The following is a 13,621-nucleotide window of genomic DNA, read 5'->3' as shown; positions in this document are numbered from 1 at the left end:
ACAAGATGCAAAAACAACTGTTCGAGCAGAAGGTTCTGAAAATTTCCAGACTGTTCCTAGATACCATCAATGGAATAGGTGACTAACTGCCTTTATACATCAAATGAGAGATTGGTCTACCTCCCTTACAGGAATCTTGTGATATTTAGCACTTTTGAAGTATTGTTTCCAGTTTTCCTTTCTCTTTATGCTTTTTCCAAGTTATTTAGTCTCTCCAAGCCCCTATGAACAAAGGCATGTCATGCACAGTGCAAAAAAAGAAAGCAAAATTCATCTTTACAAAATAAGTTATGCTATCAACCTGGAGTTTTAAGGAATAGGAATTCATGAAAAATTATCCATGATAACAAAATGTGATATTCAGTGGCTACAGCCTCATACTCTGGAGATTAATTATTTCATACAGAATTGTGCTAACGTTAGAGAATAAAGCTAACTTTGTTAGCTTTTCTTTTCTTTCCTAAGGTCTTGTGTGGTTTACAGTTGTTGAGTCATCAGAAAAATGTAACCCAGACAGTTCTGGAAGGTAATAAATCATTCTAGGGATTGTATCAAGGTATTTTGTCTAAAACCAGTATCAATTTTGTCCTTTCTCATGCAGAATAAATGCAATATAGTTGGATAGCTGGCATTCTAAGCCACCCAACTGCAAAACAACTGCAATCAATAAAGAGAAGAGAATTTTATGTTCTTTTCTCCAAAACAGGTGGAGACATCCTGGAAGTACTGTACTTGGTTAGGGAGACTCAGAGAATCATAGAATTGTTTAGGTTGGGAAAGTCCTTTAAGATCATCAAGTCCAACTGTAAACCTAGCATTGCCAAGTCCACCACTAAACTGTGTCCTTAAGTGCCATGAACAAGGGCTGAGGATGGCAGGAAAACAATAGAGCAATGCTCTATTTAAAGTATATCCTTCTGTTCCTACCATCTCTCAATATTCCTCGTACCATCTCACGTTCTTATTTTAAATAAATATTGAAAAGGTTCCCATTAAATCTGTGCAATCGTGTTTGTGGCATGCCCATTCTAATCCACTAAGTGTACCTAGAAAAGCGTGAAGCATCATATTTTGTTGCTGTCACCTTCCCCAGGCTCTCCAACTTTTTTAGCAGACAACACTTAGTTGATCTCCAAAGGATACAACTAGAAAAATGTCCCAAATGTTAAGGAGATTTTGCTTTGTAGATGACTGTTTACATTCATACCTAAAGACACTATGAAGAGAATTAGACTGTAATCAATGTCAGGGCCAAACACACGTGCTGCTGTTAAACAGCTGGGCAGATGTATCAGAGACAAGAGCTGCGGAATGCTTCCTTCAAAGGCAAGTTGCAGGTCAAGACTGCATCCTGACACAGCATTACCATCAAAGAGAAGTTTGTTTAAGTCTAAGTTACCGGCACACCAAATATTGTCCAAGGTTCCCAGTCACGGGGTTCAGTCATGCCTTTCCAAAGCACCTGCTGCACTGCAGGTGCTTCATCTTGTTTTGAAGACAGGAACAGATTTAGACAAAGCTGCCTCTGAGATAAAAAAGCCAGGTAATGTTTTTCTGTCTTTTCAAAGGTAGTCGTCAAAATCAAGAACTGAGTGTCCAGAAAGAGGAGACAAATTGCATGGCATTTCAGTCCATCTACCTCAACAGAAACCCTGGAAGTCCTGCCATATTTAACTTAGAATTCTTGTGCTTTTAAACATATCTTCCAGCTTTGGCCATAGCTGGTTAAACCTAAACCTGTCTTGTTCCCTTCATTATCCACTCAAGACAGTGGAAAGCACCATATAGAAACTACTGTAATTGTGCACTGATGCATGTATGCTTTTTTGCTTCAGTAGCTTCCTCACTGTGAAGTGATGGAGACAGGTCTGCTAATGTCCGTGTGCCTGAGCAGACAGTGACTGGAAAGCCAGTTTCCTGCTCGTGTCCTACACAAATGGAAGATTTGTTTCAGTGGGACCTTCAAATTAGATGCACCAGCTGGCACGCCACTCCAATTCTCACACCAGTATGACTAGTGTCAAATCTTGTTTAGAAAGCAAGGAGAGGCATGGCAGGTACCAGAGAAGGCAATAGTTAAGCAGCTGTAGTGCTAAAAGTAGTAGAAGAATCAGGTACTTAGATTACAAACAATTTATTATCATTGCACATTGTTGATGTTACATGTTGCAACGCCTGAATCAAGCACGCCAAACAAAAGACAAAATGGCAAAGTCTCTGGCTAAAAGACCACGTTGTCTGCCCATAGGAAGGAACATAAAGAACACAGTTATCCCTATCCCAGTTTAGAATTTCCTTCCAGATAACACACTGCTTGAAAAGAGAATGCTGTTTGCAAGGAGAGAAACATTTTAAACAAATTTCTTTTTATCAGTTCTCATAAAAGGTATATTTTGGTAATTCAAAACCAATATATTGATTCACTCATCTAACACAGACTGGCAAATTAAACTATTGCTCTCCACTGCTAATGACAAAAAATGAACTTAAGAACATACTCAGAGTGGGACTACGAGGGAACCTGAGAAACAGAAAAATGGCTAATTCTTATGGCACTCAGATATCCATTCTTGAATTTAAAAATAATCTTCAATTCCACCTTTTGCTTTGTATACACACACTCAGACACGCAAATCCATTTTTTTTTCCTTTGGTGTAAAGGCACTTTTCCATAGGAATACACATTCCTGAGGAGTCAAAAGGAAAACCTCTTTGAATAAGTGTTACTCTTAGAAGCAAAAAACCTGCAAAAGTACTCTTTTGGAAAGAACTGTTGATTACTGTAATTAACTTTACTTGGATCCTCTTATTTATGTTAATCATGGTAATTGTGGCTATGGAGTCACAAGAAAAACGCTTGGAGTCTTTCTCTAGCTGTTACCAGATTATAGTTCAGATAAGGTTTACATTCAGTTCCCTCTCACAGGGTTGTATTTGAACTATTTGTCATCCCTGGCAAGTCTGTGGTTTTCCCTTTACTGAGAACAGAACCTAAGTGATTTATACTTCAGGTTGCATTGCCAAAAGCTTGACTTTGAAGATCAGCTAGTGATTTAGGCCTTTGAAGGTGATGGCTAAATTATTCTTAGCAAGAACTGTGTATGTTGTAGTCACAAGAATACCAACCTTTAAGTATTCAGAGAGGAAAAATCAACAAGAATACTAAATTAATCACATAGCATTAAAAATTAACGTAAAATTGAAACTTCTTTGAACTACAGTTGTGAATAAGGGACACTAGCTTCATGCAGCTAACTAACAGGCTTACTATTCTCATCTTTTTGGGCAGACTGTAGGTCTTGAGCCCCAACTGCCTGCCCTTTTTGCTGGATCAAGTAATGCACAACACGGCTCTCACAGGACAGACCGCAGCTGCAGTATTGGAGCAACATGCGCAGTACATAGCTGGCAGGCCACATTGATGCAAGTCACTGAAACCTCTTAATGGTCTAGAAGATTGCAGAGAATTCTGCCAAAGCCACCCCTCACCTCCTCCTCCCCACTCCCTCTCTCCCCAGGATCCCAAAAGACATTTTGCTAATGACAGACAGATTGGCACTTACAAAAGTGGAAAGGATGTTCGTCTGGGCCACCATCAGGGCTATGTAGAGGCAAAGAGCAGAAATGCACATGCTTGTGGCACAGATCAGAGGATCAGCTTTATTGTTTATCTTCCTTAATCTTCTTGCAGCTTCTGCCCCAGCGATGACACCCAAGATTCCCGTCCCAATGGTGATGCCTCCAAATATTAGGCTGGTGACAAAACAAAGGATTCAGTTGAGCATAGTAAGAACATACTGGGGGGCCAGGGGGTTGGGGGTGTGGGGAAATAGTGCTAGCTTATACATTTAGTTTAAGAGGAATCCTTAATGTGGAACTTGAATGTTATTCCACTCGATCTAACCCTCCCGCTCCCTCTAAATGGATTTAATCCCAAGCCTCAGTTGAAGCTATGCCTCTGCAACTGAGGCTCTATCCTGTGAAGCAGATATTTTCCCATTTACAGAGCAGCTGTTATGCACCCAGGCTCAAGGAGGGCTCTTCTCAGTATGACCTGGCTTGGATATCCAGTGATTTCGCAGAGAGACGGTCATCTCAGTTACCTTGTGAACCAATCTACTCAGTCATCCCTAAAACACAGATGGAATAACGCTGTATCACAATCTGCTGTCTTGGAAGAGTTCCTATCACATGGAATTATATACATCTAAATTATAACCCTCTAGTTAGCACAGCTGAGATGAGTCATTTCCCTATGGGAAACATCTTCCACTTCCCAAAAGAGTTCAAAGAAGACTGAACAGTTAACGAGTGGGAGGTCCATGTAGTACCTTCTGAATGCAGAATTTCAAATGCCACTCAGCTTTCTGTGTCTGTAAATGCAAATGTGTTTGCCAGGAATGACAAGTTCATGTTTTAAAGGTATGTGTTTGAAAAGCTTAGAAGATTCAGCTTCCAAAGGGACTTCCATATATACTTTTCTCTCTGTCCCAAATGAGATCCTAATGACAAAGCAAGTCTCTTGCAACAAGACTAGTGGTGCCACTGATTGTTTAATGCATCATAATTCTCCTGAGACAAACAGGGACAAGAGCACTGTGTCCTGAGCACAAGTGTCTCTAAATGTTTCAGAGTGCTACGTGGCAAGTTCTGTACATTTTCCTAAGCTTCCTCTGACTGCAAAGCAAAGTAACCAGCTAGGATATGATTTAGTCCTTTAAACTACAGTGCATCTGATTTTTAACTTATTTTTGGCTAATTAGGAGGAACTCAGTAATTCTACACAAAAAAAAAAAAAAAAAAAGTAGTGCTATACAAGATAACAGACTTTAAGCATATTTTTAGTCTCCCTGTAATTTTTTCAGTATTCTGATCCATCACTCACTATAGCTTGATAGTGACAATATAGATTGTCACTAGGCAGAATAGCTGACTTAAGAGATTTGTCCAGCAGAGGCAAGTTCCAAGGTGACATTAGTTGATCGAAGCAATCACGCAATTGTGTTTACAAGATTCATGTGTTGTAAAATGCAGTTGAAATAAACCTACAGCTGGAAGAAAGGGGAACAGCCAAAATTAAATCCACAGTTCAGCTGACAGGGAGTAGGAAAGTACAGAAGCCTAGGCAGGGGGAAAGGCTCCTGCAGGATCTTTTAGCATCTGAGATGCTCACCTATCCATCTGGTCTGTTTGAAAGCACCTGCATAAAGACCTAAATAAAAACTTCATACTGCCTATTTATTTATCTTGAAGGGATTGAGAGCTGAGTCAGCTGTGGTGCCGTTTGAATTTGTTTCCAGGGAGTGTAAGTGACACAGCTCTGATCCTTAACCAAAACCTGCAACTGCTGAACAGCCAGAGGGGAAAAGGTCCTTAAAGTATCCCTGGGCAGGTCTCGGAATGTGCAGCTCAGTCTTCCAGCACCATCAGCTACAGGTCTGACATAGCTGTTTATATGTTTCTTTATATCCCCCTGGAATAAGAGTCTAAACCCACCTTACGCTGCTTCTGCCACTAGCTTACGCCAAGGTTATTTTTAAAGCATCCTGTAAGAAGCAGTACATGAGGTTAAACTATCAGGTCCTCCATTTTACTTCCCTGAAGACCACGTCTGCTTTAGCAACACCACTGTGGAATACGTAATTGAGAAGGTAGATTAGAAAACAAAACATGGGCTAACACCTTCAGCTTAGAAGTATTTATACTGTATCTGTTAACAGATACAGCCAAACAGTTCAAATTGTTCAGCTTCTCTTCTCTGCCTACCCTGAGCCAGACTCCCAAGTTCACTCCCTTCCTCAGCATTATTTGCTATTAAGTGAAGTTCTAATGGTGGCATCCATGGAAGGACAACAGCATTTCCCGTTGAAGTACTTGTGGATGACTGTTCAACCCATCTGGTTACACCACAACTCCGAAACCACTTTTGAGTCGATTTGGTTATTCCATTTGCAGAAAAGCAAAAGAACCCCATTACCAGAGGACACAATCAAGATACAATTACTACTTTTCCCTTCAATTGTCTTTCCAGGTAAAGACAAGGTAGTAAGCAGTTAGTTCTTGGAAATCCATCATGAAGGCAGAGACTGAAACCAGATTAGGTATACCTCCGGAAGAAACGCAGGGGCACTTGTATGGAGGCCACTGGTAGGGGAGTCAGTACATAGAATTGTCCCAGCACTCCCTGTTATTGAGGGTGGCCATGAAGACTCAAAAGGAATACCAAATACATTTTTTCTGTTCTGGATAACACATTGTAAGGAAAAAAAATCTCTTCCTAGCTGAGGAAAAGTGATCTCCCAAAAGCTGTATTATTATTACTTCCAAATCCTCTCCTGTTGTAAAGTATCCAATATTTGATACTTATTAATCTTTATTGGTCTGGACAGCCTCTGTAAGTGGAGATCTGCTGGCAGTTACAAGAACAAATGATCTAATTTTGATGTAATGATATGATACTAGATCAAATTCATCAGGCTTGCTTTAGCCTGGGAGTCACAATGACCTGGCCAACACAGCAGGAATTTTAAAACCAGACTAACAAGAAGATAATAGGAAAGTTATTAAAACACGGGGTCTACACATACTTCAATGGGTATTTAAGAAGCTTGGGGTGCACAGTCAATAGTTGACTGAAGTCTCCTTGCTAAAGCGGCTCCTTTTTTCCCCTGAGTGTTCCTTTTATTGCTTCTTTCGCCTTTACTTAAATAAGGCTGGCAGCATCTTCTCAGTTAACAGAGTGATTATAAACAAACAAACAAATAGGAGTGTCTCCGCATACCTGGAAGCAATTTAGTCTAATATTCACACCCAATTGCCTTCACAAGAAGTGTTTGCAGTCACATCCTACCTTCTGCCTTTGGAAACAAACTGTGATTTACCACTGTGCAGTGCTTCCAAGTGTGTTTCCACAGCTGTGCACACCTCACCTGTTAGATGAATTGCATGATTCTTCCAAGCATGGTGATACAATGCCCTGGACAACCTGAGCCCTGTAAAGGAACAGTGGTACCCACATTCCTAGGGCTCCAGTAACGAAGGCCATGGCAGTCAGACCCAGCGAGGACCACACAAAACTCCAGCTAAAAGTCAAAAGTAAAAAAATGAGAGATGTTAGAAAGAATGGGGGTGAGGAAAAAGGGAAAGCCTACCTGCAATACCCAGGATTTCAAGCAATAACAAAATAATCCATTCAGACATCTTATAATCAAAATGCACTCCCTCGAAGACAGAAACTTTAATGAGGCTTTATCGATGAACTTCAACACTAAAGTACTAATTAGAGCAAAGAGTATGACCTACTGATTTCATGTTAAATCCCAGTCCTGGTCTCTTGTGGATTGCATTGCCAACTTTTCCTAGAATAATTGCTGTGAAATTTTTGATAGCAGAACTACAACAAAGGAGAGTGGGCAAGAATTCAATGGCTTAGTAGCTAAATGAAGTGTTCTACGTGCAAATCTAAATGCCTCAGGATGGTTTTAAGTTGTTTGAGTAACCAGTATAAATGACAGTAACATCTGGATCTTCCGAACTGTTAAGACGTAGTGGCTGAAGCACTCTTTAACTCTACCTGAGTAAGTAAAAATAGATTCTCAGTCTGCACAACAAGGTTTCAGACAAAAGGAGAAGTATTTTTAAAAACCATCCAAACTCTGTCTCCTTCCAAGGGGAAAATTAACTTTTTAATGGCATCTTTCTAGTTAATAGTTTAGGATAAAGTCCCCTTTGAGGTCAATAGTGGGATATGAAATCTTAAGACTAAGTAATAATGCTGAAATGACCAGGTGACCACCAAACTAAAGGGTTTGTTAAGATATGAACCTAATTCTTCACCTTCTAAAGATAAAGGACTCTTAGGCTTGATTAAAAGTGGAACCACCTGTGGAAATCAATTGCTACAGGAAAAGAAACTTAAAATCTATTTTTACAACATTGCTGGAGGTTGTAAGGAACATCTTTGTAGGAAAGCAACTTTGACAATAGTCTAGCTGTTGAAACATCAGAAAGGCTCATTTTTTCTTCAGGAAAGTTCATTTTTTATTCCCTTCAGACCATGCTGCCTGCAAATTGTGATCCAACAAACTGGCTCTCTAGTGTACTTGCTGTTCTGGATGCAAACAGGATGCAAATCTAATTGTCAACTAGAAAATGCTGGATCCTCGAGAAGAACCCTCCAAAGACAGACAAGGTCCCAGGAAAGTAAGCCTTTAAACAAAATGCATTTGATGGGGCCCCAGGGCAGCAGCCCTGGAGTAGCTCTGGTGCAGCACCCGCTGTTCTCAGCCGGATCCAGCCCCTCCACCTGCACCAGCAAGGGCTATCACCAGTGCGGGGGGTGAGAAACCTGCAGCCACTGTTTTGCTTTGTCCTGCAGGTCAGCTGGTATTGACTTTCGTTTTTTGCATGGTTAAAAGAGGAGGTCATCTGCCAGCCACAGGTTAGCTGGTCAAAACATATGTACAATTACTTTATAAACCATACTGGGGTCCTACAGACTGACCTCTTGTATCAGAGGTACAGCAGGCTCAGAAATACCGTATAAAGGCTGCCTGGGACATGCTGATCCAACCTTCCTCAGGCACTAAGAATTACAGATAGCTACCTGCTAATTAGGTGCTTTTACCAATCTAGCTTACCCTATATGTTAAAGCAAAAGGGAAGGGGAAACTTCGTAGAAAGTAGAGTCGAATTTAAATAGCAGCACACTGCCATCATAACTTTGCCTCCTTCACCCTTCTCAAAATGGAAGGATAACAGAGCAAAGAAACTTTGATCTCTTGTGTAGCATTCCTGTAAAAGACTGGAAGAAAGTTTTTTTACTAATGGCTTTTCAATCATCTTGTATACAGCATGCAATACAAGGGAGCTGAGTGGGATTTTATGGCCATATTTCTAATAATGGAATGGTTGCTCCTCAATGGAGGGAACTTGTGTTGCTGAAATGACTTACTTCTTGGCAAGTGATATGACATCTTGACACCAAGTAGTCTTGGCAGTTCTCTGCACACCTGCTTTCTCAGCTGCTACTCTTATTGTGCCAGAGATGCTCAGCGCTCTGTGTGCTGCTGTCCTTCTTGGGGTCCTGTGAGGGACCAGTAGAATCAGAAGAACCAGTGCTAGACCTCCCATGCAAGGAGTTATCTGTAAACACAAGACTGGTTAGGTCAAGGATACCTTTTTGTCTTACAGTGAGAACTCCACAGCAATTCAAATTCAGCATTAGAATTACATATTGGGGAAATGCAGATGCGTTCAGAAATAGATGTGACTTGCTGTTTGTGCGTCATATTTGTAAAGAAGAAGAGTGAGTTTGGTAATCTATCGTGACTTTGGAGGAAAGATAAAATAGATCCTCCTTTCCCATCATACGGACACATGATCGCTCCTTCTGATTGTGGAGAAAAACATGTGAAGAAAGAAAACTGTACTGTAGTACTCTGGCCACAAATGCAAGAATCGCTGATGCAGTCATCCGTGTTATCTGAGTAACATCAGACTGTTATTCCAGTAAGCATTCTTCCTCACTCATCTTGTACCTGCTAGTTAATTTTATAGGTAAGTTAGGACAATCTGACAAAGTACTTCCTAAGCACTAGGTGTTCAATACAGAGAGACATCATGATGACACATCCAGAACAGAAGAGGGTTTTTCTTGAAACTCTCAAATAATAGAAGATGTTCCCAACAGCATTTCAGAAAACAATCTCTCTGTATTTTCCTGAAGAATTATACTGGTGCTACCAGTATAATGATCATTTCACCTTCGGTTTCCTCTGTTTGAGGAGTTCTTGGTGCACTGACAAGCATTCCAAGTGTGTCCTCAGTTAAGAGGAACGTCAGCACCTGCCCTGGCTGCTGTACAATTTCACCTATGCCTGCTTTCATTCTGCAAGAGCTAGGCATAAATCTTCCACTTGTCCTGCAGGAAGAGTTCTCTTAAACACCAAGTTCATGACCAGTCAGAGAGTAGGAAGCCCTTCCGCTGCTCTCCTCTTTCAACACAAGTAATCCAAACCCCAGGGATGATTTCAACTTATAGTGAATGGCTCAGAGCCATGAGTGAAAGTGAGTAACTCACCCTGAATGCCCAGTGCCAGTCACCTGTGATACCTGCCATGCCGGCTGCTAGGACATAACCAAGACCACTGTAAACAACAGAAAGGAATAATCAGTAGGCACCAATGAATTCTTGCTGGCTGAAATGACACATCTTGCCAGTTACGGAGAGCACAGAGAAGTGTTCTGTCATAGTTTTCAAAACAGATCAACAGAAACAACCCTCATGGTCTATGCTAGTCTTCTTGCCAGCCAGTATTAAAAAGAGTCTAACCTCCTCAGAGCAGACTTGAGATGGTGGCAATAATGTCTCAGATTCCCCTTGGAATATATATTCTGTAGAATGACACTGCAAACTCAGATCAGACATCCCATAAAGCAGTTTATTATTTACTCTTTTCTGTACTAGTCACATGAATTAAGTCCTGCAGGAATTTTTTTCTGTTTTAATCTGCCTTCTGGGCTCAGCCTTGGCTGCCTGCTTTGATGAAGAATATGCCTCCAAACCACTTAAAAAGCCCTTCTCCTCCTCTTCTTCAGACACAATCTCACTTTAACTAAAAGAGAGGGAAATGCCAATTTTTCCTTGGAAGACATTTAATGGAGAGGTTTTGAAAAATTTGTCAAATAAACAAATATCTGAAAGCTTTTGCCTTCCAAAACCGAGAAACAAATTACCTACCCCCACGCACATATTCCTTTTAGACTTCATTAAATATTTTATTCAAAGCCTACTGGTTTGCAGAGTTTAGATTCTTCCTAAAAAATGTTGGGGAAAGCAAGCAAATTTTTCTTCAAGGTAAATATAGAAATAAGCCTAACCAGCTCCACTTAAGCGTGCTAAGCAAGTTACAAATCCTTTTGCGAGAGCCAATACAAATATGCATAAAAATATGTCAAAATCAAGGCTCAGGGTGTATTGAATTGCAGATGTGGTCAGAATTTCCCAAGGCAAGAAAACCAACCTTCCCACTGGAATGAAGATATAGAAGATAGATAACATCGTGGTCCTTTTTCCTTCCTCAAAGAGGTCTGCAATAATGGTAGGTGCTACTGTGGAATAACTGGCCGTGCCAATGCCAACTAGTCCTCGTGAAAGAAAGAATATCCAGTAATACTGCAGAGAAAAGACATATTACAGTCCAAAAAACCCCATGCAAGAACGCATCCTTACTGTTAAAGAGGTGCATTTTAGAGGATCAAATGTACCAGAGGAAATAAGAGTTCCACTGCCGTTTGAGTATGCCTATATTCCCCCCACTCACACCTGCTCCCCTGACATCCCACTGCTGTGGTTTCTACTTTCTGCATAGTGACTTCTTAGAGTGACACCCAGAGGGAACTACAGGGTAGGGCCGACAGACCACAAGCTTGCTGAACAAGCTGCTACACCAGACGGTCGTAATCAAGAAACGTTTGGGACAAAAATAAGATCCCATCAATTGCAACAGTAATGTGTTGGTCCTGCACTGCCTAGGCTGGACTCCGGCATCGCCTAAAGCATTCCTGCACGAAGTTCCATTTAGTCCAGGCTCACTGATGGCTTTGCCAAATGTGATTAGAGAAGGACTCTATCAAACTCCTGCAAGATGTAGGCACATCATTTTCATAGTACTCTCTAAAAAAAGCAACGTACCAATTCACTGATGAATGAACAGCCTAATGTTACACAAGACCAGAAGAAAATACCAGCTCCAAGGATGATTTTCCTATTGTACCGGTCACCGAGGTATCCAAAGATGGGGGCAGCCAGCATGTAACACAAGATGAAGACTGAAAATCCAAGAAGGTGCAAAGACAATATTGGTCAAATTATTTTTATCAGGCGTACTCCTCACCCCTCAGAGAAACACAGGCTATTTTTTAGGGCGGAGGTTAAAGGCAGGCTGAGTTTGTAGAACTAGTAGGTATACTGATATTTAGAAAAAGATAAATGCAGGTTCAAAACAAACCTATACAAAAATGAAACGTGCGACTTGCTCAGGTTCTGTATTTCTTGCGAAATTCCCTCATCTTTTGTGACTCATATACTGTGGGATTTTTGAAGGACTGAACTGCAGTCTTCACTGAACCAAAGACTTTCAGTTTTGCATTATAGTCAGCCTGCCCACAAGTGGAAGTGAGCAACACCACACATGAGTAGGAACTAGAAGAAATAAGCAACTATACCGTGTTTTAGGAACAGACTACACAGATGTAAGGCAAAGTAAACTATCTGAACAAAAGAGACGTTATTACCTGTTTGCAGTAGACCTGTATCCCCATCGCTAAGCTTGAAGTATTTCTGTATATCTAACAGGATCCCTGCAACAGAGCCAAATACTGAATGACAGCAAACCCTGCTCATTCCTCGTAATTCTATTAATTTGTCAACTCAAAGATTTATTTCAAGAAGAGGGCTTGCCAAGAACTGCAGCACATTTAGCTCACTAGTTTCAATGTAAACCATTACTCTACCACAAGCACAGATACACAGGGAATTAAAAATTCTTATCACTAGAGAAAAAATCCATGATCTTCCACTATACGTGTTTTATGAGGGTCAGTTTACCAACTATTTCAATCACAAGTTTTCTGTTTCTTTTACACCGCTAATACATAAGCACATAAACAGTTTACAGTTCAAAGTTTCATGGACACAACATGAAACAAAACAGTGGCAAAGCAATCTCCTGGCTGCAAAACTATCTTATACAGTTATCTTATACAGTTAATCCTAACATTTTTTTAGTGACCTTAAAATGTTAAGATGAGTTGAAAGGCCTTCTGTTAATAATAACTGTTCATATTTTCACTATAAACAGTATTCAAATTAGTGTAGGATTTTTCAGGATGCAAATGGCTACAGTATTCATTAAACCATGGTGGCTAAATCAGGGAAATACTACTGTCACTCAGATCACAGTTCTGGTTGTGTAATTCTGCTCATATTTCCATGACCATTTTGCAGAGATCAGATGAGATTAACAAATTAACATTTTTAGTGGTGACAAGGACAGACAAACTTCACCAGAAGTGATTGTTTCTGTTTGTGATAATGGCTGACAGAAACTCCACCTCAATTTCTAACTATCCAATAGCTGTGGAAAAATGTTGTTGAAAGGTGTGAAAGAAAGTCACACAAGCAACAAATGGAGGGAAGATCCATGGATCTGGCACCTCATGGATGCATGAATGCTATTGAGACAAAAAGGTCATTTTCATTTCTGCATACAAGGCTGCAGATCTACCGTCTCACCTATCTTGCATTTCTGTGTTATATTCCCGAAAAAAAAAAATAAAAATAGCAGAAGACAGTGCTTTGAATAAGCATACCTTTACTCCGATATTGAAAGATATCAATTAAAAAAAGACATTTCTTCTCATGCAGCTTTAGTTTTGCCAAAAGAGTCAAAATCACAACATTATTCAGAGGATGAAGCCACCACTTAAGAAAACAAGTTCTGTGTTAATCGTCTGCTGTGTTCACAGAAGCTGATCTGCGGCAGAATGGAGCTCAGGGTGAGGTTAGCAAGGGGCACCTATTCTGCTCCTACAGCGTATTTTACATGTTATGTCATAT

General features: G+C 40.4%; 1 protein-coding gene across 1 annotated transcript in view; it reads right to left on the bottom strand.

Annotated features, from left to right (window-relative positions):
• Window positions 1–13,621, bottom strand: part of LOC119142303 (protein spinster homolog 3-like) — a 40,305-nt gene that overhangs the window by 23,967 nt on the left and 2,717 nt on the right. Inside the window, exons 2-8 of the mRNA XM_037375089.1 lie at window positions 12,298–12,363; window positions 11,696–11,832; window positions 11,025–11,176; window positions 10,082–10,148; window positions 8,954–9,144; window positions 6,930–7,082; window positions 3,564–3,753 (exon numbers count right to left, since the gene is read on the bottom strand). Coding sequence (XP_037230986.1) covers window positions 3,564–3,753; window positions 6,930–7,082; window positions 8,954–9,144; window positions 10,082–10,148; window positions 11,025–11,176; window positions 11,696–11,832; window positions 12,298–12,363 — 956 coding nt within the window. The remainder of the gene's footprint in view (window positions 1–3,563; window positions 3,754–6,929; window positions 7,083–8,953; window positions 9,145–10,081; window positions 10,149–11,024; window positions 11,177–11,695; window positions 11,833–12,297; window positions 12,364–13,621) is intronic.

The sequence above is a fragment of the Falco rusticolus genome, chromosome 1 (genome assembly GCF_015220075.1).
Source record: "Falco rusticolus isolate bFalRus1 chromosome 1, bFalRus1.pri, whole genome shotgun sequence".
NCBI classification, from domain to species: Eukaryota; Metazoa; Chordata; class Aves; order Falconiformes; family Falconidae; genus Falco; species Falco rusticolus.
The sequence above is the reverse complement of the archived record's forward strand: the minus strand, read 5'-3'. Positions and strand labels throughout refer to the sequence as shown.